At 34.7% G+C, this 26,644-nt stretch overlaps 1 protein-coding gene and 2 non-coding genes across 3 annotated transcripts in view; 2 read left to right on the forward strand and 1 right to left on the reverse strand.

Annotated features, from left to right (window-relative positions):
- LOC115450491 overlaps positions 1 to 23,563 on the reverse strand; it is a 475,244-nt gene extending 451,681 nt beyond the window's left edge. The window contains exon 1 of the mRNA XM_037439712.1: positions 23,136 to 23,563. Within this exon, the coding sequence (XP_037295609.1) occupies positions 23,136 to 23,173 (38 nt within the window). The 5' untranslated portion in view covers positions 23,174 to 23,563. The remainder of the gene's footprint in view (positions 1 to 23,135) is intronic.
- On the forward strand, positions 103 to 174 carry Trnae-cuc. Its single transcript has one exon. It is a non-coding gene; the product is annotated as a tRNA-Glu (tRNA).
- Positions 23,564 to 26,294: 2,731 nt separating the features above from the next.
- Trnag-gcc lies at positions 26,295 to 26,365 on the forward strand. Its single transcript has one exon. It is a non-coding gene; the product is annotated as a tRNA-Gly (tRNA).
- The last annotated feature ends 279 nt before the right edge of the window (positions 26,366 to 26,644 follow it).

Genomic DNA, 26,644 nt, shown 5'->3' on the forward strand with positions numbered 1-26,644 from the left:
TTATTATATAAATAAATATAAAATTAAAACGTAATCTAAAAATTATTTTCACTATATTATTTATTTTTCAATAGATTTATAATTTCAACACTATTAACAATATCCGATATGGTCTAGTGGCTAGGATACCTGGCTCTCACCCAGGAGGCTCGGGTTCGATTCCCGGTATCGGAACATCTCTTTTGGTTTTATATTTTTATTCTATGTAGCAGTTTAACTTCAAAAACATCAAAAAGATTTTTTTATTATAAGAATCTTCATAACAATATAATATTTCCTGTGTTCATAATTGGAGTTTAAGATATCTGAATTAATTAACAATCAAAACAACAAGTTTTCAACAGTTTTACAATTTAAATTCGTTGTGATTTTATTATAATTCAGGAATTAAAAGTATTTTATTGCTCATAATATATTAACAAATGTAAAATGAGAATATTCTTTTAAAATTCTTGAGACGAAATAATTTTAAGTCATTTTTAGAGAATACCGTATAATTATCTACAGTTGCAGGTAGCAAACATTGTAATAAAAATACACGCCGAATTAATTACCTCCTCCATTTTTTTTTTCGGCGGGGAAGTCCGTTAATTATATTCTTTCACTTGTAATTGACATATTGTAACTGGAATACTTACTTCAGGGATAAAAGACTTGAGTGTGTGTATCTCAACTAATATAGGTTCATGACTTAATTTTCGAAGTGTCATCAAGTTATCCACACTTCGAGGACGTCCATTCTAGGATGCATTGGGGGTGAAAAAGACATAACGAGGCTCGATCTCCAAGACAAATTGATTCTATTTTTCAAACCCAATGCACCAAAATTTTTACCCGGGAAAACATTGCCAAATATTGCCAGGAATGGACATCATTTCTGTCAGTAACAGCACCAAATTCGCAAATTTCACAGCACAGTTCCGAGAAAGCAAGTTCCGTTAGACAAACAAAAGCGTGTAAAACAGATCGGTGTTCGATCTTGGACACAGAAGAGTTGGTTCGCATGGTCTGTTGCACTCCGCTGGCTGGCAGGAAGCCTGCTGCCCACTGTAACGAGAACTGTACGACACTTGAACCCGGTTGTTTGAAGAATAATAATTTAAAAAATCAGGACACGTGCAAGTTTGACTTACATACTAGAATTCCGTGCAAAGTTGTGGGTAAGGTATCTAAGTAGACAGGGTCATCTTGACATAGCTTTACTAAATGAAACCACATACCTATCTACTTGGAAATAACACTACAATAAGTTACTTGAGCCGTAGACGTAAAATAAAATATAAATAAATTTCGAACAAAGGAAATATTAACAAAAAGTAATTTTAATTTTACGCGCCCTAATGCCACTACTACTACTCTAACAGAATTCATCGCTGCGGCAACATCATACTTTCAGTCAGAAATACACTCACACACACGTCATATTCGCATTAAACCACAAAATTATCCAAATATCAGAATACTAAAATCAGGATTTTTGGTGAAAATATTCGTTATTAATGGATGATTTTTGGCACAATGTCAGCAAAGGTAAAGACGAGTATGTCGGTTAATTTAGTAACGCAATGTCAAAATGACCCTGTATAAGATCATGACAAAATTACTCTTGCAGTTCGATCTCTAGACATGGTTATTACAGCAACCGCTAATAAGTTAACAATTGTAAATTATCTTTTTTTGTTATTAAAGTAAATATTAACGGTTATCAGATGTATCCCTTTACAATTGCTGTAAAAATGGCTTCTTACTAAATTATGATTCCTGATCGACGGAAAATAGTCTAAAAATAATGGTCATTTATTTAAAAAACTCATGCCTCTATCTTCAATGAATAATACCTAGTGTATTCAAAAAACACTCAAAATTCCAAAAGAACTTCTCAAGTATGCAGGGTTCCTCACGATGTTTTCCTTCACCGTTAAAGCAAGCGATAATTCACAAAGAATACACACCTATTTTAGAAAAGTCAGAGGTGTGTGCCCTAGAGTATTGGAACCTGCGGACATTCGTCACAGCTAACACAACCAACTAGGCTATCGCCGCTTATATAGAAATAGCTACCTGTAACTAATGGTTTGTGTTCTGTTGGCTTTCTTTACGGATTCTCAGCGTCCTCAAATCTCTACAATATCGTAACTTGGCTATACTTGTATAATAATGAGAATAAAATACAGGGAGAGGAGAGTGTTCTGCGTGACACCGACATCATTATAGTTTACAGAAGTAGCCACTGCACACGTTATATCGAACATACTGGTTGTGTTTATAATTATATTCTTGAATTGACTCGGTGACGTTGTTCAGTCGTAGTTTGGTCTGGAAGATGAAGATGTGATACTCCTGTGCCTCTGAAAGCAAGAAATGCTGTTGGTCCTGCGACTGATCTTTCTATGGTCATGTGGATTGCCGTCTCATCGGACTATAAAGAAGGAACAGAGAGTGCACCTGTGTATTGTGCACATACTTATGCACCGTCATTTCTCTTGCCTACCAGGCTAATCTCCGTTGGGATAGAGAGGGATTATTATTTCTGAATCTAAGTAAAATATTTGATATTACAGTAGATATTATAATCTAAAAATATAAATACACACTTATAATGACGCTTCAAGAGTTTTAGTTAATATTAATCATAATAATAATTTTTGTTTTTCATTGATATTTTATGATAATAAGTTATTAATAAAAAACATAAAACAACATTATTTATTCAACTGTCATAGATTAAAAAAAATAAAAAGTAGAGCAGTAAAAAATAATATAATGAATTCTTTTTCAAGAGAAAATTTTCGCGCTCCGTTTCACGCATACATACGCTCAACTATGATTATTCCATATGTACGCGATCTCACGCAAAACAAGCATGCAATTTGAATAATATTAACACGTTATGCATAGAATTTTTTATGCATCTACAAATCGATATAATGTTATACAAGTTTTTTATTAGTCACTCTGATTGGATACTTGTTCGTATGAAACGGAACGAACTTCAGAAAAAATATGACTAAGAAATATTGCTTTATCATATCTGATGCACTTTTTATCTAAAATCATTTCTAAACATATCTTATAATATATACCTACATAAAGGGCAAATGTTTTTATTGATCCTTCGCATGCCAAAGACGGTTTAGATTTTATAGGTGGAAAGGTTTTTCCTTTGTTGCGTACCTGAGAAGTTCTCTATAATAATTTCGAAGGTATGAGTCGACTACCAATCTGCACTAGGCCAACGTGGTGGACTAAGGCCTAATCCCTCTTAATAGTAGAGGAAGCCCGTGCCCAGCAGTGGAACAGTATATAATACAGGGCTGATATTATTATATTTATATAGGTCTTTCATCTTACTTCTAAGAGCCCGTCGAGGTAAATTTTACATTTACACTTTTATAGTAAGTTTTTAAGCAAAATTTTAGGATATATTATCATCTAATGTCACAAGGTAGTGAGTGCGGAAAAGTGCTTTATTTAACAATCTTCTCGGATATAGTTTTACTACTTCCTTTCATAATTCAATGCTATTTAATAATCTCAAATAACAGCTGTTCATGACATAACGATAAATATTGAGTATTAAATAATTTCACCTGGAATAACTTAATAAAACAGCTTGAAATACCAGAAAATTACAGGTTATAGGAAAGTGGATTATCATAATTTACGAGATCGAAGCTAATTCATTTTGGTCACGAAGCGGCCTGCTGTCTGATTACTTCATTTCTATATTCTAGCGGTTTAGTTCAAACCATAAAATCATTTAGAAAATTGGGACAATAAGAGTGTCGTAAAATAAGGCGAATGTATTTTTCTGGAGTTGATTTTAGTTCTTATTATATATTTTACTGGTATTCTATTTTGAGGTAAGTAGTTATTGTGTCATTTTTGTATTTTGGTAAGAATAGTCTTAATTTTTTTTAATTTTTCTTTTCATTTTCAAATCCAAAACACTGTTTTTTTTTTAGTTTCGGATTTATAAGATGAATTTTAAATTTTTTTCCTAGCTTCTCCTACCTAATAATTTAAATGTATACTGAATATAATATCCTTTTTCAACCACGTAAAAGTATTCTCTTATAAAAGACTCTAAATCTAAATATTGATACGGATAAAAATTGTGTATACTCTATTACTCGCTAACACCTAATCAATATAAAAGAATATTGCTCCATTACACCCTTGCGATAAAGAACAAAGAACTGAAATACATTTTTTTATTCATACATAGTACATTATGTACACAAGCGGTCTTAATACCATAGGCCATCTCTACCAATCAACCTCATGGAATTGTGCAAAGGTATAAGAAAGTAGGTGAGTAAATACAATCAATAAAATGGAATGATACCAAGTCATTTTAATAGTTTAGTTATCATCTTGAAATAATTCTAGAATAAGTTACTCGAACCGTAATGTAAAAAAAGTGTAAGTTTCGAACAAATTAAAATATCACAATGTCCGCAGAGGTAGAGACGAGTATGTCGTTTCATTTAATAACAAAACCCTTTATAACTACCAAATATAATAATATCAGCCCTGTATTATACACTGTCCCACTGCTGAGCACGGGTCTCCTCTACTACTGAGAGGATTATGGTCCACCACGCTGGCCTAGTGCGGATTGGTAGATTCACACACCTTCGAAATTCCTATAGAGAACTTCTCAGATGGTTTCCTCACGATGTTTTCCTTCACCGTTAAAGCGAACGATAAATTCACAAAGAATACACACATGATTTTTAGAAAAGTCAGAAGTGTGTGCCCTTGGGATTTGAACCTGCGGACATTCGTCTCGGCAGTCCGTTCCACACCCAACTAGGCTATCGTCGCTTAATCACTACCAAAACTACTTCAATATTGATATAAATACATATAATATAACTATAACACAAATAATAACATTCTCACTTAACATGGATATCTTCAGACAAAAGTTCCCGCATTCCAAAAGGGAACGGACCCCGGTAGTTCCTGCAGGATGCATTAATTGGCAAGCAATTACTAAACGAAGAGCATTGCATGTCATGTTATTTATAGAGAATGATCTGCGTGTACTATAAATTGTGGGTATCCTGTTTTAGTTGTTAATTAATAGAGGCAGGTGGACCGCTATCGGACGCCGGCCTAGGTAGCGTCTTGATCTGGATTCTTGTAAGTTTATTTAAAGGTATAATATAGGTTATGTGATGTTATTTCTTGACAATTTTTGTGTTAAATTTACCTTGGTTTTAATCCGTGTAATAGATATTAAGGCTGACTTACACGACTTACTAAACACGCTTAGCGCTAAATACATTTAAAACTTAGTGCTGTCACTGTCAATTATGAAGAGTTGAAAAAAAACAGCACTATGATTAAAATATATTTAATGTTAATGATATAAAAAAAGCGGCGATAGCCTAGTTGTGTGTGGAACGGCCTGTCAAGACAAATATCCGCAGGTTCAAATCCCAAGGGCACACACCTCTGACTTTTCTAAAATCATGTGTGTATTCTTTGTGAATTACCGTTCGCTTTAACGGTGAAGGAAAACATCGTGAGGAAACCTGTACACCTGAAAAGTTCTCTGTAGGAAGTTCGAAGGTGTGTGAAGTCTACCAATCCGCACTAGGCCAGCGTGGTGGACTAAGGCCTAATCGCTCTCAGTAGTAGAGGAGGCCCGTGCCCAGCAGTTGGACAGTATATAATACAGGGCTGATATTATTATTAATTATATTTAGTAAGAGGTTGTGCAAGCCAGCCTAAAATAACTAATTATATTTAAAATAATATACATAATTCTGCATTATTTGACACATTCTATTATAATAGGACAGCGTCTGAACTGAAACTATCTTACTTAGATACAGAGTCAATTCAATATCGACATGAGGATGTTACGTTCAATGTTATCAAGGTTATACCCCCTACCCATCTTATTGAATTTTTTTCCCGAATTAAGTCGCTAGGCAGCTTTTTTCCTTTTGTTTAAGATTATCTCTATAAATTTGTATATACACAAATATATGCGGAATCCTTCGAGCAAAACCAGTGAGTGAGTGAGTGTACCGCGGTAAATATAATTATATGATTTCGTCTATTAACACAATGTTAAATGACCCTGTATTCTTTGGTTAATTTTAACAAGCTATAAATAATATACCATGAAACAGTAAAACTCATAGCAATAGTTTTTCGATTTCAACAACCGCCTTTAACAAATGAACTGGTCTCAAACAAACTACCTATTGAGTGCAAAAAGATTTCGTAATGGAGTTTTTAACTACCTAGTTTTTGTCTCTTTTTGTTTTGTATCTATTATTATTACCCGACATTAGCAAAATCACAATCAATAAACGGCAGGGAGAAGGGTGAAATTTTCCAAAAGGTAACCCGACACAAAACATAGGTACTAATATGTATGAATATGTCCTGCAAATCATTCTAATAATAATGGGATTTTTTCATAAATAAAAATGTTTGTTCGCGCATAACTTCCAAACGACTGCATAAAATTGGATAAATCTTTCTTTTATGTTTACGTTATTGTCACGAGAAGGTTTTTATGAAAAAATATTTTAAAAAATAATATGAATTATTTTAAAAAATATGTGTTTTCGGTTGGGTCTCTGTATGGTTTAATTCACTATTGCACCCAATTGCGCTGTACTCGGGTCCTAGGACTTTATCTTTATCTACGTTTTTTGGAGCAAAACATTTGTCAGGCCTGCTAGTTTCTATATAAAGGGCAGCCAACAGAAATCAAGTTATATGGACCCTTCACAGCTATACAAGAAGAATAAATGAACTCAAATATTCTCAACTTGTCCAATGTCTTACAGAAACCTTGGAATTATAAGTTGTTTTGTGTTTGGAAAATATTTATAAAACCGTGTTACGTTAACAAGATATGACATGTCAAATTCAAATTATCACATAAGCTTACTCTGTAATCTTATATATTTACAGAGTTTCATATTTCCGTCCCATGATGAGATAGGAAACGAGCCTATCGCTATATAAGACCTACTTTAATTCAGAGCTACAGTTATATTGTTACAAAATACATACAACCTCTGTGGTTTGACAGATGCTATTATTGTATAATTACTGTATTTTTGTGTAAACAAAAGAAAATGCCTAAATGAACTTCATTTGTCGCGGCTGTGGACAATATAAACATATCATAAAGTAACAGGCGATGTCAATCTATAACGTTGTCTGTACATAATATATATTGAAGAAAAACTACCAAGGAAAGTATTTATTAGTGCAAGACAAGCCAAAAACAACGGTTTTTAGAATTCTTGTCGGTCTGTATGTCTGTATACGCGTCTCATAAACTACTGCATGGAATTCAATCTAGATTTCACGAATGTATTGCTAGATCTAACTAAATTGCAGGCTATTTTATCACGGGAAAATATAAAGCTGGAACTTTACCCCAAAAAGATCTTATGCGGGCAGAGCCCCAGCAAAAGCTTGTATTTAATAAACAATCATTTTATATAAGGTAAGATCAAAAAAATGTTTTGTTTTTGAATCATTGAGCAAACAATATCATTCCCCATTTTCTTTTATGAATGTGCAAAAAGGAATGCAACATGCAAAGAAATTGACTTGAAATGTATCCAATATTTTATTTCGAGCGATCCAACAATTTATCAGAAAATTTTATCTGCAATGCGCCAAAATTTTATATTTTGGCGCCTATAGACGTCACGTCATAGAGGTCATAATATTTGTCAACTCACGAATTTACAGTTTTGAACGAAATACTTTTTACTGAGATACAAAATGCTTAAAACTTTATGTTTTGCTTGGCAAGAACTTTTAAAAGACACTCTTTTGTAAACGCAAGACGAGTGAAGTGACTCTTCAACCACGAAAATGAATGCATTTGTACCACAGCGCTTAAGGTTGTCACACATTAAGGTGTCTTTATTATGTAAAGATGAATAATTTGTTTATATACGCACCAATCTCAGGAACTACTGGATGGAATTGAAAAAATCTTTTAGAGTTAAATAGCTCATGCATCGACGAAGACTGTTGCTATATCTATACTATTATATAAAGCTGAAGAGTTTGTTTGTTTGAACGTACTAATCTCAGGAATTACTGGTTTGAATTGAAAAAATGTTTTAGCGTCGGATAGTCTATTTATCTCGTGTATGTAGAAAGCGGTCGCTAAATTATATGAACATTCATTAATGAAATTTTACAAAAGATTTTTATATTATACTGAGTAATTAGCTGCCTGGGAAAGTTACTTTTACTAATCCAATATCTAGCACAGGGAGCTGAATCTAAAATTTATAATGATTTAAGTACCTAATATGATTTAGATGTGGAGTTTCAATTTATAATTTACATCTAAATTGCAGAGATTACTAATGCTATATCTTCGGCGATGCCCATTAAAAGTAGTTTGCAGCGATCGTCTATAGCGCGATATCTCTAGCGATACAAAGGTAGCCAGTGTGCGACTACCAGTTCATACGCAAAGAAACAATAGCGTTTTAAAATTTTAATTTCTACCTGTTTAAATGTTAATGAGACCTCTCATTACAGTTTTGGATTCACGCACCGTGAATTTTAAATATTTGCATATATTTGTTAGGAAACAAACTCACAAGCGTTATTCTTTATGGCATCATTTTAATGAAGTAATTTGACTGCATAAATACAAGGTTTGTTTCGAATTCAGCAATTCTTTAGTATTTTACTTACTTGTATAAGTGGATCTTTATAGTAATACTGCTTTATGTGTGCAATCACTGTTCTGTTTTAGTTGGAAGAAATCACCGACGACTTTACTAAATATTTCGAAGCAGGTGTAGTAGAATGCCAAAATCAAAACATATATGTAAAGTTTACGATTAGGCGAAAGATTTCGTGACGTTCATTCATAAAAATAGAAATATCTGAAGAATATAACATTTTTATGGCAAAGAAAAACACAACATAGTAAAGTAACAATAGATTAAATACTATACTGGGAAATAACAAAAAATGGAGGGCAAACTGTACTTTAAGTATTTTAGTTCATTACTATGCAGTAGTTGATATGCGCCGTTATTTCTTAGGAACTTAAGTGAAACAGGACAAAAAGAATATATTATTGAAGACGGTAGCGTCGTTTTATGACGGTAATACATTAAATAGAGAAACTAATAGGAATGCAAAGGCAGATTTAGAAATTTGGAACAAAAACAATAGTGTAGAAAGGCGAAAGATGGTGTGAAAGATAGCATCGTGGGCATTGAGTGAATAATTTAGATTTCAACATACGATATAGAAACAGTTGTACTGAATATCAAACATAGCAGTTTTGTTTGTTAAGAGTTTTTCAATAATAATATATAAGCCACGATGGCCTAGTGCGCATCAGTAGACTTCACACACCCTCAAAATTCCTATAGCGAACTTTTTAGGTATGCAGGTTTCCTCACGGTGTTTTCCTTCACCGATAAAGCAAGCGATAATTCATAAAGAATACACACATAACTTAAGGAAAGTTAAAGGTGCGTGCCCTTGGATTTCGAACCTGTGGACATTCATCTCGGCAGTCCGTTCCACACCCAGCTATCGACGCTCTTTCACGTTTTTCGATCATCAGATAAAAATAATTCGCAGGATAAAGAACAACACAAACAAATGAAAAATGATACTTATATGTATGAAGTTGTCAATATAATCTCCCTTTTGTATTTAGTTATGTTAGAATTTTTCGACGCATAACTTATCTGTTGATTCAAAAATTAGCCCTAATTGTTAAAAAGGATATCGTTCTATGACATTTATAACATCAATAACTTTTCTCATTTATGGATGTTAATGTACAAAAACTCATGCCACTATGTCAAGGATTACTCTTTATCCAGTCATATTAAGTACTGCCTAAAAATCAATTGTAATTAATTTATCAAACTGTTTTCACTTGAACTTCAAGTCAATGACTTCTGTTAACTTATGTATGGCGGTCTACATCTTCCGAATCATTGTTAGGGAACCCACACGAAGTAGATTTGAGCCGCAAACCTCCTACTCTGTCCCCATGCACACTGCTATTATTACAGATGCCAGAGGCTTTAGATCATTATGGACTGCAAGTTCCAACCAAATAATAGAGAAAATCCTTTTTACAATGTATTTGGTCTGTACGGTAACATTATCATACTGTACCTGATGGTGAAGTAGTGTCTTGTGTCGATGCCTCCTCGCCAATCGACACCATTATACCGGACTCTTTGTTCTTATACATAAAGACTAATCCCTTAACACTTACGTATGTCAGTATGGCGGATTTTAGACTTTTGTATGGTGCTCGCTATCCGGACGGATTTTTAATTTTTTAGTACCGTCACGCCAAAGTGACCCCACTGGACCTGATTGTAAACGGAGTCCAAAAGAATGTCGCGTGACGAGAGATGATACCCTTTGATATTCGACATAATTATGCTGACTAGTAGGAACCTTATATACACAGGTTGATCTAGAAATACGACACACTTACGTGGTCCATTATGGCTGGATTTACCACCTTGTGTTCCGTGGTCTATATCCGGACGGATATAAAATATCTTACCACCAACACCAGCAAAATATCCCACCAGATTGTAAAATATCCGTGTAACAATAATAACAAGCAAGTAACCGTATCCTTATTACGTGCAGTATCGATAACATTACATATTCAATTACGTATTGACTCAAACAATCGACTGTATCTACAAGTATGATACGACAAAGAAATGAGGAAACCGCTCGACCTCTCATACCGTGTGGTTATTACCTATTCTAACTATGAATTCTGAGTAACAGGAATCACGACTTTGTGCCTTATTATTTAAGGAATGAAATATGTTGACTCAAATTACTGTTACTTTCTTAGTAAGTTCTTAGTAGCTGTTCGTGTGTCGCTTTTCATTAGGTTATCTGGGGCCGTAGCTAAGTGCGTTTGTACAATCGTTATCGTTAACGCTATGTATGGAAATGACATATTCTAAAGACTTATCAATATGATATGTAATTCGCATACATTTGGTGGTAGGTCTCTCATATGTGAGAGTCCGCCTGGGTTGGTACCATCGCAATATGCGCTAATCAGCAGTGTGGAGTCACTATTGTGTTCCGATTTGAAGGGCATTGTAGCCAGTGTAACTACTGGACATAATAAGACTTAACATCTCATGTCTCAAAGTAGCGAGCGCAGTGGAATACCGAACAATACTTTGTAATTCAAGGTGTTGGATGGTGTTTCTACTGTACGATGACTAACTGACCGATACAGTCGTAACGTTTAACATGAGGCGAACGGCAAGCTCAATTTTTTTTATTTTTTTTTTCTATTAGCGTTAGTGATTATAGTAAGGCGTCTTGACTACGGCCTCTGTAGTCTCTTTAGTGCTTGTCGGATGAATCTTAATCTGCACAAGACCTTTTTGCTAGTTTTGTATTTTTCTATCAGAAAATCCAACGTAGTTGCACTGTTCTAATTTTGTAATGACGAAAGCGATTTACAAGAAATACTACGTAATACATGTACGCTTGGTGAATGAGTATTCATATACACATATGTTTACTGGTGGTAGGATATATTTTATATCCGCTCGGATAGCGACCACCTTACACGAGGTGTTAAAACCCACCATAGTGGCCGACATAAGTGTGTCGCGGTCTGGAATCAGCCTGTCTATCTCCGACTCCAACAGGCCGGCATAATTGTGTCGACTGTCGAGGGGTAATCATCTCTCGTCAGTCGACATTCTATTGTGCCCTACTCCGCCTACCATCAGGTTCAGAGGAGTCGCTTTGCCATGCTCGTATAAAAAAAACATGCAGAGGTCTTTGTCTTAGCACATATTTTTAATCCCACAATATTGTTTACATGTTTAATATATTTCCTTCAATCACTGCAAATCGACTTCGTGATTATAAATATTTATAGAAAATAAATGAGCTTAACAATCACCTACTTAAAATAGATAAATTAATGCAAAAATTAAATAGGTGTATTTTTTCAATTCGATGTGTATTTTTTATGTTTGTTACCGCAGAACTGTTTTGCAGAATTATTTTTTTACTCGAAAGGATATACTTTCAGATCGATCTTAGAAAATATTTTAAAAATCGTTTCAGTAGTTTATTTCTTAAACTAAAATGACTAGAATAAGTCTTCCAAGTTCCCGTAACTTTTCCAGTGGTGTTTTTGCGTCGGCTTTGGTTGGATCAAGCTCTTACATACACATATACTAAAGATATCTGTCGTGAAGTAAATATAATTTTCCCTGTCATATGCACTAAATTGACGTAAACATATACGTGCAGAATCATTATCTGGTTGTAACCGTTTTGCGCGACTGATAATACTTATCATTGAGGGCTTTGTACTATTTCCCATACAAGTTCATAAATGTCGAATTCTTCAACTTTTCCTTATCGGTCGGTGTAATAGCGTGTTGCAGATGATTTGGCTGATTTTTACGACCGGCCAGTTGCTCTTATATTCTGGGGAATTTAGATCCATGTAATTTTAATTATGGTAGGTCTCTCATATGTGAGAGTCCGCCTGGGTAGGTACCACCGCAATGTCTATTTCTGCCGCCAAGCAGCAGTGTGTAGTTACTATTGTGTTTCGGTTAGAAGGACATTGTAGCCAGTGTAACTACTGGACATAATAAGGCTTAACATCTCATGTCTTAGGATGGCGAGCGCAGTGGAATACTAAACAATACTTAGTAATTCACGGGTTGGATGGTGTTTCTGCTATTTATGGGCGGTCGTATCGCTTACCATCAGGCGAACGGCAAGCTCGTCTCGTCATTCAAAGAATTAAAAAATAAAATGTAAATCCAACCAACGTTTCCTGATCTGGGATTCAAAACTAGAAATTCCCAGTCTACATTCTTTACAGGATCATTTTGACATTGCAATAATACATGAAAACACGTACTTGTCTTTACCTCTAGTATAGTGCCAAAAATTACCCATGAATAACGAATATTTCACCAAAAATAATAATTTTACTTTTCTGAGTTTTTTTATCAATTTATACTTTAAATTAAACTATTTTTCGGATTTTAACGCAGTTTTTATATTCAAATTTTCTCCCGACGTATGGGACTCTCTCCGAGGACGTCGACGGGAAACATCGGTAGAAAATTAAAATATAAAAAACGTTATAAAATCCGAATAGTTTAAATTTAATGTCTAACATTCGTGAAAACATAAGAAATCATTAATTTATAGTTTAGTGCAGATATAGCGTAAGTGTATTTCTATCTAAAAGTGTAATGTTGCCGCCGCGACGAATTTTCTTACAGTAATAGTGTCATAAAGGCGTGTAAAATTAATAATATTTTTACTTAAATTTTGTCCGAAACTTCCCCATTTTTATTTTACATCTACGGTTCGAATAACTTGTTATAAAGTGTTATTTTAACGAATATAATTGGTCTATTTAGTAACCCAATGTCTGCCCCCACCTCCCTCACCCAATGCGAAACAAACAAATTTTCGATACTAATCAAATTGTCAGAAGTAGAATCATTTGGAAAAAAAACCCAATGTCCGGTATACGATGCCGCTAGAGCGATTAAGCGACGAAGTATTAAATGTTGATATGCGATACAAGGAAGTTTAGAGAAAAGTCGGAAGTAATTCGCAAACGATACGTTACTTATACGCAAACACATTATAAAATATGGATAGTGCCTTTCTATCCAACTGTTATATGGGAAAAAATAGAAGGTAGATAATGTCATACAGTCTTATAAAAAATTCGCAAAGCTATGCTTAGTTAAAACACAAATTTACACGAGCTGTAAGTCCAAACCCGCATCTTGCCTCTTAATAAGGTTTAAACTAGGAAACCGGTGATGTGACTGCTATTTAAGCAATTCTTAACCACCTCTTAGCTAAAACAAGTTTATACTGATAATATCCAGCAGTGGACAAAGGAAAAAGCCTGAAATGAGGAGATAAAGCAATCACACGGCCAGTCTTTTTAACCGACTCCAAAAAAGGAGGTGGTTATCTATTCGACATGTATTTTTTTTTATAATTCCGATTATATGAAGGATAAATTCTGTATTACCTAAATCACTAGTCACTATCTAATAATCAATAAATAGTATATAAGAATATTTACAAAGTGGTGGGTGTGAAGGCGGGAAAGTATGATCAAGAAATATTAAAGTTTTTCGACATAATATTCACTTTAGTCTTTTTTACAAATTGATTAAATTTGTAACGGTATAGTACAGTATATTTTATTTTTAAACATGCTATTAGAATCGGAATTTATGCTCAAAATCGTAATCAGTTCGTCTCCAATCACAGAATCAACTCTCGCAAACCGCAAGTACCCTATTCTGCCTACCTCTTTAGAGAAAGTATCCGTACACAAAACTATTGACATGATATTTGCGAAGTCATCTCGAGCCGTGTAATGATTTGGATACAATCATTTATCTAAATTAGTCATCCAAGTTTCGCTCGGCTGTCGCGGTCGATTCGTGCCGTGTCGTAAAATTAACTGTGATGTAATCCTAAGTGAGAAACTTGATTTGATTCGGGGACGTAATTGGATGTAGGTGGGGGCCAATGCTACAATGCTAATGTAAAATCTAATTATAATAGTTAAATAAGTCTTTACGCCAAAATAATAGTATGACATTTAAAAATATTATATGCATAATCTTCATGCATTCGTGCTGGTTTCGGGTACTTTTGACCTGGCCTTTGTTAAGTATATCAGATATCCTACATTCGAAGGTTCGCTGCAGTCGACCCCTACCGGCTCTTCCATTCACATTCGCCTTATAAATCCTTTTTGTCAGTCTCCTATCATCCATCCTCTCCAAATGCCCAAACCACCCATAACCTTCTCAATTTTGGTAACTACATCCTCTGTCCCTCCATATCCATCACCGTAGAATTCCGAACTGAACATTACATGAGCCATTTAATCCTAAACAAGACGTGTAAATGTCCCATGATGGCAGAGAGCGAAGTTATTTGCGTATCATTAATTTAACAAAACATTATTACTTGATTTATCTATTTTTCTGAGCGATGTAATTCTGAAACTACTAGACATCATCAAGGACCGAATCATTATATTTCAACTACATTACCTCGCTGCCACTATAAATCAAAACGAAACAGACACACATCATTTTTTATCCACGAAAGCAGAGGTACAACCACTTTTGGTTATGTGTATTCCGTTCGATGATAGGGGCGAGTCTATCGCCATATGAACCCAAATTGCTACTCTGGTAAAATAAAAACAAATCAATTTGCCACCCATTTCTTCCTAAATCCGTACCAGATTATCCAATACCTTGAGTTACTCAGTATCTATGCGTATATTTACACAAACACAAGATTTAAGATCCAATAAATTTAGATTTACGCAAGTGACATCACGACGTAATTGCCAAATCAAGGAGACAACCTTGTTCTTTACATTTGAATAAATGTTTGATTTGTCATATTTGTTTAAGTAATTGTAAATGCGGAGTTAAATAGATAATCACTATTGTTAGTACGGTAGTTCGGTTTACTATTGAGTTAGTTTGTGTCTTGACTATGTACTTGTCTTTTATGTTGAAGAAAGTAAAGTCGTTGGTCCTGCATCTGATCTCTCTCCGGTCTTGTCGGATTGCAGTCTTGCCGTACTTTGAGGGTGAAGGAACAGAGAGTGCACCTGTCTATTGCGCACACATTTGTGCACAATAATATTCCCTACGGACTTCGCGGATCTCCGATGAGATTCGACGCCGTGGCTGAAATTCGGTTATGAAGGAATCAATGATAACTAATCTTAAATAGGCTACAAATATAAACTATGTTAAAGAACCATGAATGAAGGATAGGTATTAGGAAAGAAAGTGCTATAGCTGCAGTGTGTTACTTGTAGCAACTGATTACTTAAAAAGAATCTTCTTTTTAAGTAATCAGTTGCTTAAAGCTGTCCTCAGCTCTCACTCATCAACCAAAATAACTTGAACTCCTGTTTTTAACTACTTCTATCTGTGTTAGCAAATGGTATAAAAATATTCGCAATTTATAAAACCAATTAAGCCTATCAGTTGAAGATAAAACTAAACTATATATTTACCTTGAAACCATGATGATTAAGCAACAACCATCAATACATTCCCTTTACAATCAGCACTCAATTTACATTCAAAATAGGTTTTAAATGAACTATTTATTAAAGCTTCACAATTTGTGAGGGCTCCCTCCCAGCCCGAGGCTGCGATCGCGCTCGCTTGCGAAGCTAAAACACAATCCCTCCTGGCTAGATCGGTATGAAGATAGAGTTCATTTTAAATAACATTTATATTTTTTCTTATTGGAGGCGCAAAGGTACCTTTGTATGCCATAATTTTATGGTCAATATATAGATATGATAGTGCCTTGTAAACAACGAATGGTTATTACCGTTAATGGGTAAGGATGATCCACTAGGAGAGCAGTTTGCTCGTCGCGTCATTAAGAGTAAAAAGAGTTATGAAGACCAGTAAAGCCAAAATCAGTGAATGAACTAATTTATTACATGGATTTAGCACTATATTTATTGAGCTCATAATTATAGTTCTCGAAGTTACTAGATAATAAATCATTCATAATTTATAAAATTTTATAGTGTCAGACTACATGTCATGGTATTTAACTTATTTGGCATTTTAAATAAAAAGCAAACTAAAGGCAATAAATTAAGCCATAAATATTCCAAGGCTTCTGTCTTAACAACTTGACCTTACAAATAAATACATCCGGATTTTTTACGATATTTACACGACAAATTGAATGCAATTTATCACATTTCTGTAAATAAATTCTGAATAACTCACATGTGAGTATAATTAAAGGTAAGAAGGCGACCACCCAGCGCGCAGGCTCGCAACGTTGTGAGCTTTACAAATAGAGGGCCAATTTCCAATTAAAATCTCCGCAGGTGGGCGCGCTAGAGGGCAGCACTAGAAAAATAGATTGTATTGTAGGGCTGCCAGCGCGATTTACGGTATTGTGTGACTTTTCATACAATGAGATACAGGTTTCGAAATGTGAGTTGTTATTTATTTTTATGTTAAGATTTGTAGATTGAGTAGTCATTTATACTGTTTATTTTATTTAAAAATAAATATATCTACTTTATATTTGCATGCTAACAAAAGTAGAGATTTAAAAATAAGTGCAAATACGTAAGATTTTTAATGTAATATTGAAATTTTTTGAGTAAATTACAACCGAATAATGAGTTATTTTCTTGCTTTTTATGGTAACATGTTTTTGTAAGAAGCCAGAACTGAACAGCTCATAATTTAAGTATAAGTAATTTCAATAAAATTGTGGCCCCTACCTTGTTCACGATCCTTACAATTTAAATAAGTTTTTTTATTATTTTTATATTTTTTTTAAGAGCACGACAGAGGGAATACGCTGCACCTTATGGTGAGTAGAGTGGAGTCCAATAAAATGTCGACTGACGAGAGATGATTACCCCTCGGCAGTCGACACAATTATGCCGGCCTGTTAGAACCGGAAATACACAGGTTGATCGAAGAACATGACACACATACATGGGCCGCTATAGTGGGTTTTAACACTTTGTGTACGGCGGTTGCTATCCCGGCGGATATAAACTATATCCTAACACCAGTAAAAGTTTATTAAACATTCTAATTTGTCCCATCTTTGAAAACTTTTAATAGCCTGGAAAAAATTTAAAACTTCAAATAGCCTGTACACTTTTGTGTAAGAATAAAAACGATTTACTTCACGAAAAGAAAAAAATCAATTATACTTAAAACGTATAGGCGTTTCTAAGTATTAAATTTGGTCAGCTACTTATATGACTTATATACATAGTAAATAATAATTTTATGATGCTATCTTCCTGTACGTGACAGCCCTGTGAAGGGTCTGGAGGCGCGATGACAGCTCTTTGTAGCCAGAGCGACTAATATCCATGGTAAATTAAAAATATTCCTGCAATTAAGATGTTTGTGTCCGGATGTTACAGCTTGGCTGGTCATTAAGGAGTAAAAAGTATTAACCCCTACAAGACAATTATGGTATTTAAAAACAGATGTAGTTGAATTACGTTTTTGTATCCGATTGCTGGGACATCAGGAAATAAGTGTTGCTTACTGCCTCAGTGGCATAGTTATATTGCGTGCTCGATACACTATTCTAAAATCCCAGGTTCGAATTCCGGACCGGGTAGTGATATTAGATTTTCTACTTAGCATCAGCCAGGAATCTAAAAATTGTTCCCGATGTGACGGTATACATCTATCACGTCATGTGACGGAACATACATAACGAGAAGTGGATGCCCTGACGTCTGCCTACTCCTTCAAGAATAGAGGCGAGAAGTCTTTATTTTTAAAGCGTTTCTTACTTATAAAAGAAAGGGGCATTAAGGAGGGAGTATGTATAGAGCTTTCGGCAAACTTCCTTATCTAAAAAGGCACGCCTTCTGCCCCACAGTTATATCAACACACTATTCATATCATTTGTCGAATAAATTATTCATTGCATACAGTTCTTAACGTCTATAAGCAGTTTTGTTACTCCTTCATTCACTTCAAAATAATACAGCAGTGAATAATTCGTTTCTTCGCGGCTTCACATCAACCATACGTATGTTGAAACACCTGGTCGAAACAAAGTGGATATCGACCGTGGGGTACGCTGAGCGCAATGAACTATGAATAAATAAACTTGACAGTCACAATACTGGCTATGTATCCCATGCTGTGATTCCCTATACGTGATGAGCAACGATATGTGATATATTCCCATCATTTCCTAGATACGGAGATTGAAAAATCTGTGGCTTTATGATCTAAAGCGATAACTTATGCGTTGCTCTACAAGTTTAGAATATGTAGAGACACACTATGGACATATTTGTCTACAGCATGAATTGCTGAACGGTGAAGGAAAACATCGTGAGGAAACCTGCACATCTGAAAAGTTCTCTATAGGAATATCGAAGGTGTGTGCAGTCTATCAATCCGCACTAGGCCAGCGTGGTGGACTAAGGCCTAATCCCTCTCAGTAGTAGAGGAGGCCCGTGCTCAGCAGTGGGCAAAGTATATAATAAAGGGCTGATATTATTATTTATTATTATTATGAATTGCTAGCTCGGCCAGCCTAGTACCACTGATGTTAAAGTATTTTTTCTTACACAGGCACAACAATGTGCATTGTGTCGACTGCCGAGGAGTAATCATCTCGCGTCAGTCGCCATTCTATGTAACCTTCTCACTTACCATTAAGCCAAAAAAAATGAATTTCACTCGTATCTATGTATGCTGATCAAACTGACACACGTCAACGCAATGTAGGTGTTTAGATAACCCGTGTAATCTAGGCGCCTAGCTCAAGTGCGTTGACAACTGATAAGGTATTCACATACCGATCATTTCTCTCGCTTTGTTATATATTGATTGTAATTGTTGTACGGGAAATTTTGAATTTCGAAACAAACCGGCTGTTTTTATTCCAACTCTATCCAACGTGATACAGCTGATAATTATCCCCAATATCCATGATTGTTATTGGGGATCCCAATCGCATTTTCATCATCAATCAACAATCAAAATTTGACCAATCAGAATAGAGGTTTTTTGACAGGCTGACAAATAAGTTATTTTAATGTTATTTCTCAAAATCGGATAGAAAATTAAGATTGAGATCGTTTATGGAAATAATCCTGCATGTAACAGAACTCTTGTATGAAAATACTTACCACTCTGATAAACGAGTTTTATAATATGCGTGTATGTTTAATAGTATATTTGTAATATAATGACATAGTAAAGACTGCCCCGGCAACGTAGTTGTATTACGGAACGACTGCAGTGCTTAGGCTTCGGGTTTGATCCCCGGTTTTGCAGTGATATTGGGTTTTACTAATCAGTATCAGCCCGGAATCTGGAATTCATGCTCAATATGGCGATAGGCTCGTGCCCTACCAAATCATGGGACGGAATACGCTCGGCGAAAATTGAATACATCAGTTGCGTTTCTACTTACCCCTTCGGAGATAAAAGCCGTGTGTGTACATAAAAAAATACAGTTCGAACCAAATAAACCAGCTTTCCGAAACCATGTCCCAGTTAATTCGGCTAATCGACGCTCAACTGTACTATTAATTATAAGACAACATCTGTTGGACACGGGCCTCTTCTACCACTGGGAGGGATTAAGCCTTAGTCCATCACGCTGGCCTAGTGCGGATTGGTAGACTTCACACACCCTCGAAATTCCTATAAAGAACTTCTTAGGTATGCAGATTTCCTCACGATGTTTTCCTTCACCGTTAAAGCAAGCGATAATTCACACACAATATTTAGAAAAGTTAGAGGTGTGTGCCTTTGGGTTAAGACTTAACATCTAACGTGACGAAATTAAAACCATAAACTGCTTAATAATTTCATTCTAGATTGTCGTAGCGCCTTGATAAGCAATAACCTTATTGGTCACGAATAAAAAAAACATATCTTCAAACCATAACATAATTTCGCTTTTAACGTACCTGGGTACATCTGTACGTAACGCGATACACCTAATTTGCGCGTATGACTTGCATTAACTTTTTTCGTCGGACGTCGAACCCGACACCCTGCATTAGCTGACTCAGTAAGTAAGCAAAAATGCCTACAAGTAACGGTTGTTTAATGGACGTCTTGCCCTTCAGATATTCAGGCCTCTACATAAAGCATTATGAAGATTGTTTGTATGTAGAAGGCTGTAGAACTATCGATCTTAAAAATTGTGATAAGAAACTTCTCTATTCCTTAATTGTATAGACAATTTCTTATACTGGAAAAGAATTTTAATAGAATATTAAATAAAAAGCCAAGGTAATGTATTATTTATGAAAATTTAAATCACTCTGTTCTATAACTGTATATTGTTAGTCGTAATAAGTATTGACGAATTCAGAAATATCCTTTACAGTAGAGAATTGGACAAACGCGGAATTATGTTCCAATAATAAAACCACCCGACCCAGGAAACCATACGCGAGGCTTTCATCGAAACCGCAGTAGAGTTTAAGAAACGTAGCCTATATCTGACACAATAGTTTGGTTATTGTAGGCCTACTAGTAATGTGTACGATGTTGTGATGAAACCTATTATATGGGGTGATAGGAAGCGTACCTAGGGGAGTTTACAACCCCTTCGACCCTAGGGGAAGAGAACCGAATTGTTTCAGGGCCTTGGTAGAGAAGCTAGACTTTCAGGCAATAACTTTAGCAAACAAAAATAATCTTATTATCAAAAAAGGTCTACGGATTTTACACTAGCGAGCTCTATTACATGAATTTGCCACGGGCTATCACGGGGCTTAATAATTTTGCAATGTGGATGTAATAAACAGTCAAATTAATTTACGTAGAAATGTAAATGATAATTTAAAATGACTACCTAACTGGAATATGATTTCGGTTTTAATGTAAAAAAAACAATGATTTATTAAATTAATAGTAAGCATTACCGATGTTTTATCCGCGTAATATTTTCTTTCATCAGTTCAAGTTTGTAATAAGAAATAAAACAAAAAATAAGAACAATGCATAGTTTAAAATACTTAGTATTCTGCTAGATGCGTGAGAGTTTGTAAAGTTCCGTATTATAATTGACCATTATTAGGGTTTTTTTTTTAAATGAAACCTATTTAAGAAAGGCCACGTGGAAAAAAAGTCTTATTAAAATTCACATTTGTAAAGTCCCATCGATTTTAACATCTCATACATTTTAAAATCGGAACGCATCTGACAATAAAATCTAAGCATTAAACCAAATCGGATTATTTTCATAAATTAATAATCAATTAACACAAATGTTGTTCATTTAAAATAATGACGCGGACAAACTTTCTTTCTTAAATCGGATTTAACGGATGAAGTACTTTTTAATTGTTGTTGTATAATATTGTAATTAATCATTTATGTAGGGTAACAGGGACTGAGTTTATAAGGTGATTTCGAAACTAAATTGTTAAAGGATTAGGGTTAAACTCAGCTTTCGACTCTCAATAAATAGTCACAGTTTATTCAGAGAATTAGTGTGCATTTCAATAGAATTGAGTTCAATAGAGCATCGAATATTTATGATATTTGGTTAATCGGTTCAGTTGTTATAGCCCTTTTAATTTTCATAGACAATTTACGCCGTAAAGGTGAAAGAATGCTATAAATCAGTCGGAACAGATGGCTCACATATTCACTGAAACGTTTTAATTGGAACCAAAATCCGATTGACATTTATAAATAATTGAAGGTTTTTGTGAAACAATAGAAATCCTGGACCCTGGTCGAATTGCTCCATTCGTTTTTTATACCGCGAACTATATTGTCTATGACGCGACTCTATCATCAAAGGAGTTTAAATAATTCGAATTATGAACAAATTAAAATAAAAAACAGTAAATAGAAGAACAAGAAATGAAGTATAAATAAAATAAATTACCGTTCATTTATTTAAATTTAGAATTCCACGGTTCGGAATGTTGTTTACAAAGGAGAGGAATCGGCATGTAATGCGGTAGATTTTAACGTTGAATTTTATTTACATTTTTTATTATTCCTCTTTAAATAATATTTTATCAACAAGGACATATAAACGTCAATACGATTAATACAATAATCACAATAACAATTATTATACGGTTTCATTCTTTCTTTGATGTAATTTTGTGATTGTCGTTTTAACGAGTTTTTAGATAAGCATTATATATATTTTAATTATTTCCGGAAAATGGTGGTGTTGTAAATCGATGGATTTATAATAATATGATTATAGATGTATTATAATTTTCTCGCAGCAAATTTTAAAAAGAAAGTACCAAAATTTATTTTTATTACTCGTTTATAATCATAATGTATTTTACAATACTTGACATATAAATAATAATGCAAAATTATCGAGTTATTTACATTACTTATCCTCTTTGGTATTTGTTTATTTTGATCGTAATATTACGCACTTCACACTTATACATGTGTGTGTACAATAGTTAACAGATTACGGAGTAATTACGACGACTGCAATTACCGGAGTTAACAAGGAACCAGACGTAAATATTACACGTTAACAATCCACAATAAAACACCTACCTTTTAGGTTTCCAGCGTTTCATAAATACTCCGAACATGTTTTATTTAGATAACAGAAACACAACACTAAACACCTTTTTCTAACACGACACTATGTCATTGACTCCTTCCCGTTCATTCACAAAAAAGCACACGTAAATAATTGCACCGTACGATAAGATAAACACCGCCACAGGTTCAGGTCCGAAAAGCGTCTGACCTAGACACAGTGACTGCTAACACTGTCCCACATTCGCGAGAACATCTCGACAATCGATATAATTCTATAACTACACGCGGTGTCACCGTTACGCAACCGGGATTGGCGCATTCGCGTTCCAAATTTGAAAAAAATCATAAGCTGTCATTTGTTTGGAACATCATCGTTTTTTTTTTTCTAGACTAGACGCGATGTTCTTACCGGCCAGTCAACGCGCGACTGAGTCATTGTTTGGCCGTGTATTCAAGTCGGACGACTCTAGACGATGTTTCGCGCGTCGGATGCGGTCGATCAGCTGCTCGGGGGACGCCATTTTATTCCGTCACAAAGTAGGTAGCGCCACCTTGTAGTTGTACAGAGAACTAAAATATATAAAAATACTATATACATTTCTTTAACTTTATCAATGTCGATGAACGCATAAAATATGCAAAAAACAAAACAAAATGTGATTTAATTGCCATCAACTGTTTGTATTATCATAAAAATGTTAATTCCGTTATAGATACCACATTATCTTATATAAGTACTTAATTAATTTAAATTATGGCTTGTTTTTATAATTGTATATGTAAAGAAGTATTTAACTTGATATCGCCAGATGAAAGATATTTCTTATTTTATATTTGTATAAACTTATTGACTTCCTATTAATGTTTAGACTTTAGATAGGTTTAAGAATGTTGTTTAATATTAAAACCTATTAACTACGAATATATATGTTGAGTTTTATTTTGTGAGGTCTACAATTATAGACCCTTTCTAAAATCAATATATTAAAACTTTGTATCTTAACTCTACATTCTTTATTTCTCAACTTAAATACCCTTTTTAATATTTATTGTGTATTTAAACTAAATTATTTAGTGAAATACTTATGTTGATAATTTTTTTTTTTTGTAAATTCGACGTAAATTGCGTATTTTTTGCAGTACAGATAACGAGGTTATTGCCCTTCCGCTATTAGGTTATCACAATGATTAAAAAGATTTAGCGGAAGATAACATAAAAATTAAACCAATACTACCAAAGATAAAGTGTTAACGAACTTTCTATTGACTTAAACTGAATTCCGATGCGCACTTGTTCTAACAAAATGACTGCCTCAGGTTACTGCCATATGCTTAAAAATATACCTTACAAAGGAGGAAGGATTGGAATGAAAACTTAACTCATTATTTTTTCTCTTTTATTTGGTAGAGACAAACCTCAGTACAATAACTAAAACAGGCGGATAGTTATCTTTTTTCTGCAGCAATATAGACCACCTGGGCTGTACAATATAAAATGAGGTTGCATTAGATACCAATATTTTTGATATAGGTACACCCAACCTAATTAGTAAGACCTTAACAACTTTTCCAGGTGGAAAGTTCCAAATTGGTACGTAGGCACGTTTGTCGACTTATTCTGTCAACAGCACGAATGAACCCACCTGACTGCCCCCAGAGCCAATTCCTGGGCTCTCTTTGTCATACACTGGGTGACACTTGTCGTGGCCCTAGGCACACAGTTTAATGTATACCTCATGGTTGCTAATTCATATTGAGGCTTATGAGGGCTCGCGGACATTTCATGGCCTTCTCCCCTCCGCCCATTCCAAGATGGTTCCTTCTCTTTCCCCTATACTGATCTCCCACACATAGGTACCTCTCCGAACTTTCCTCCAGGCCATTTTTTTTCTATTAACACGGGCAAATCCATTTACGGATTTTGAAATGAAATGATTTATTTGAATCCGTAAAATGTTATACATTATTTAAATTCCATCTATATAACTCTACCACCAGTTCGGAAAGCAGTTCTCACCAGAGTGAACAGGTAAGAAACTCTGGTGTTGCTCTGATTTATGCCGGACTCGCGGGTATAAACCATCCTGTCGACTAAAAGGCCCCGGCAGTCGCTAAGCAGAGCATTCCAGTACCCCATTCACTGGTTTCCCCCACTGTTGACTGCGGGGTCCGATACACAAAAAAGCCTGACTGGAACATTGTATAAAGCTACTACTCCTGGGTGCACCAGCTACTTTTAATCCCAGGAACATTTACTCAGGCAAATCTGCGTGTAAAAACTAGTAAAAAGTTATGCTGATATAAACTGACGGAATCCGATACTGTGTCGCTATGTACGAATGATTCCGAAACATGTTGAAATGCAACTGTATAAACATATTGTATGTAAGCATATTAATTGTGACACGCCATTGCTGACTATGACACCCGTGCTTCGAACCTTCTAGTAATGGTTGAGTTTTTCGATGAATTGTGTACTTTCTTATTTTTCAGATAAATTGTCTTGACACATTGATTGACTAGTATATAAAATATTAATAGAGCTGTCCGTTAATCATCATTATCATCAGCCGCAGGATGTAATTGAACATAGCTCTCTCACAAAAATTTACAGATCGATCTATTGAAAGTCCTTTAATCATTTTTAATATTTATTTATTATTTGTATTGTACATAACATCACGTCTTTTATTCCCGAGGAGGTAAGCAGAGGTGCAACTAGTGTACTTGATTTCGTAGAGCATATTCCGTCCCATGATGTGGCGGAAGCGAGACTATCGCCACATCGGACACAAACTCTACACTCCAGGCTGATACTGAGTAGAAAAATCCAGTATCATCGCCTGACCCGGGATCGAACCCGAGACCTCAGCACTGGAGTCGTACCGTAATATAACTACGCCACCGATTTATATTGTGTCACCGAGGTATTATACAAATTAACTATGTAAGTGTTATTATTAATCATTGCTAAAACTTTTAATAGCGATAGTGGAGAAAGATTGGTAAAAACGTAAAAAAATAAATCTTTATGATAATAATTATGACACTGTTCTAATATAAATAAAGTGATTCGGCTTCGACTATGCAATGATACTATCTAGCTTTGATTTATTTTAATATTAAAATTTACAGATTAGAAGCTCTTTTACGACTCTACACTCATCAGCATCGGTGGTTCAGTGGTAGAATGCTCGCCTGCCACGCGGGCGGCCCGGGTTCGATTCCCGGCCGATGCAAAGCTCTTTTTGCATCTTTTTTTCCACCCAAACCTTCTATATTTGTATTTTCTAAGCACACATTAATTTTCAAACGAAACATATTATTGTACAAAATGTTGAAGATATTTCGCCATTTTCGTGAAATGTCGGTTGGTCTCGTGGCGTCATACCGCTAACCTTTCACAGTTGCCTGTACGGTCGAGCGAGGGCTATGCAATAACTTGTAAATTCTAACAAACCTCTATAATAACATAATTTTTTACCTTATACAGACAGATATAATAGTTATTTTTAAAA

The sequence above is a fragment of the Manduca sexta genome, chromosome 17 (genome assembly GCF_014839805.1).
Source record: "Manduca sexta isolate Smith_Timp_Sample1 chromosome 17, JHU_Msex_v1.0, whole genome shotgun sequence".
Lineage (NCBI taxonomy): Eukaryota > Metazoa > Arthropoda > Insecta > Lepidoptera > Sphingidae > Manduca > Manduca sexta.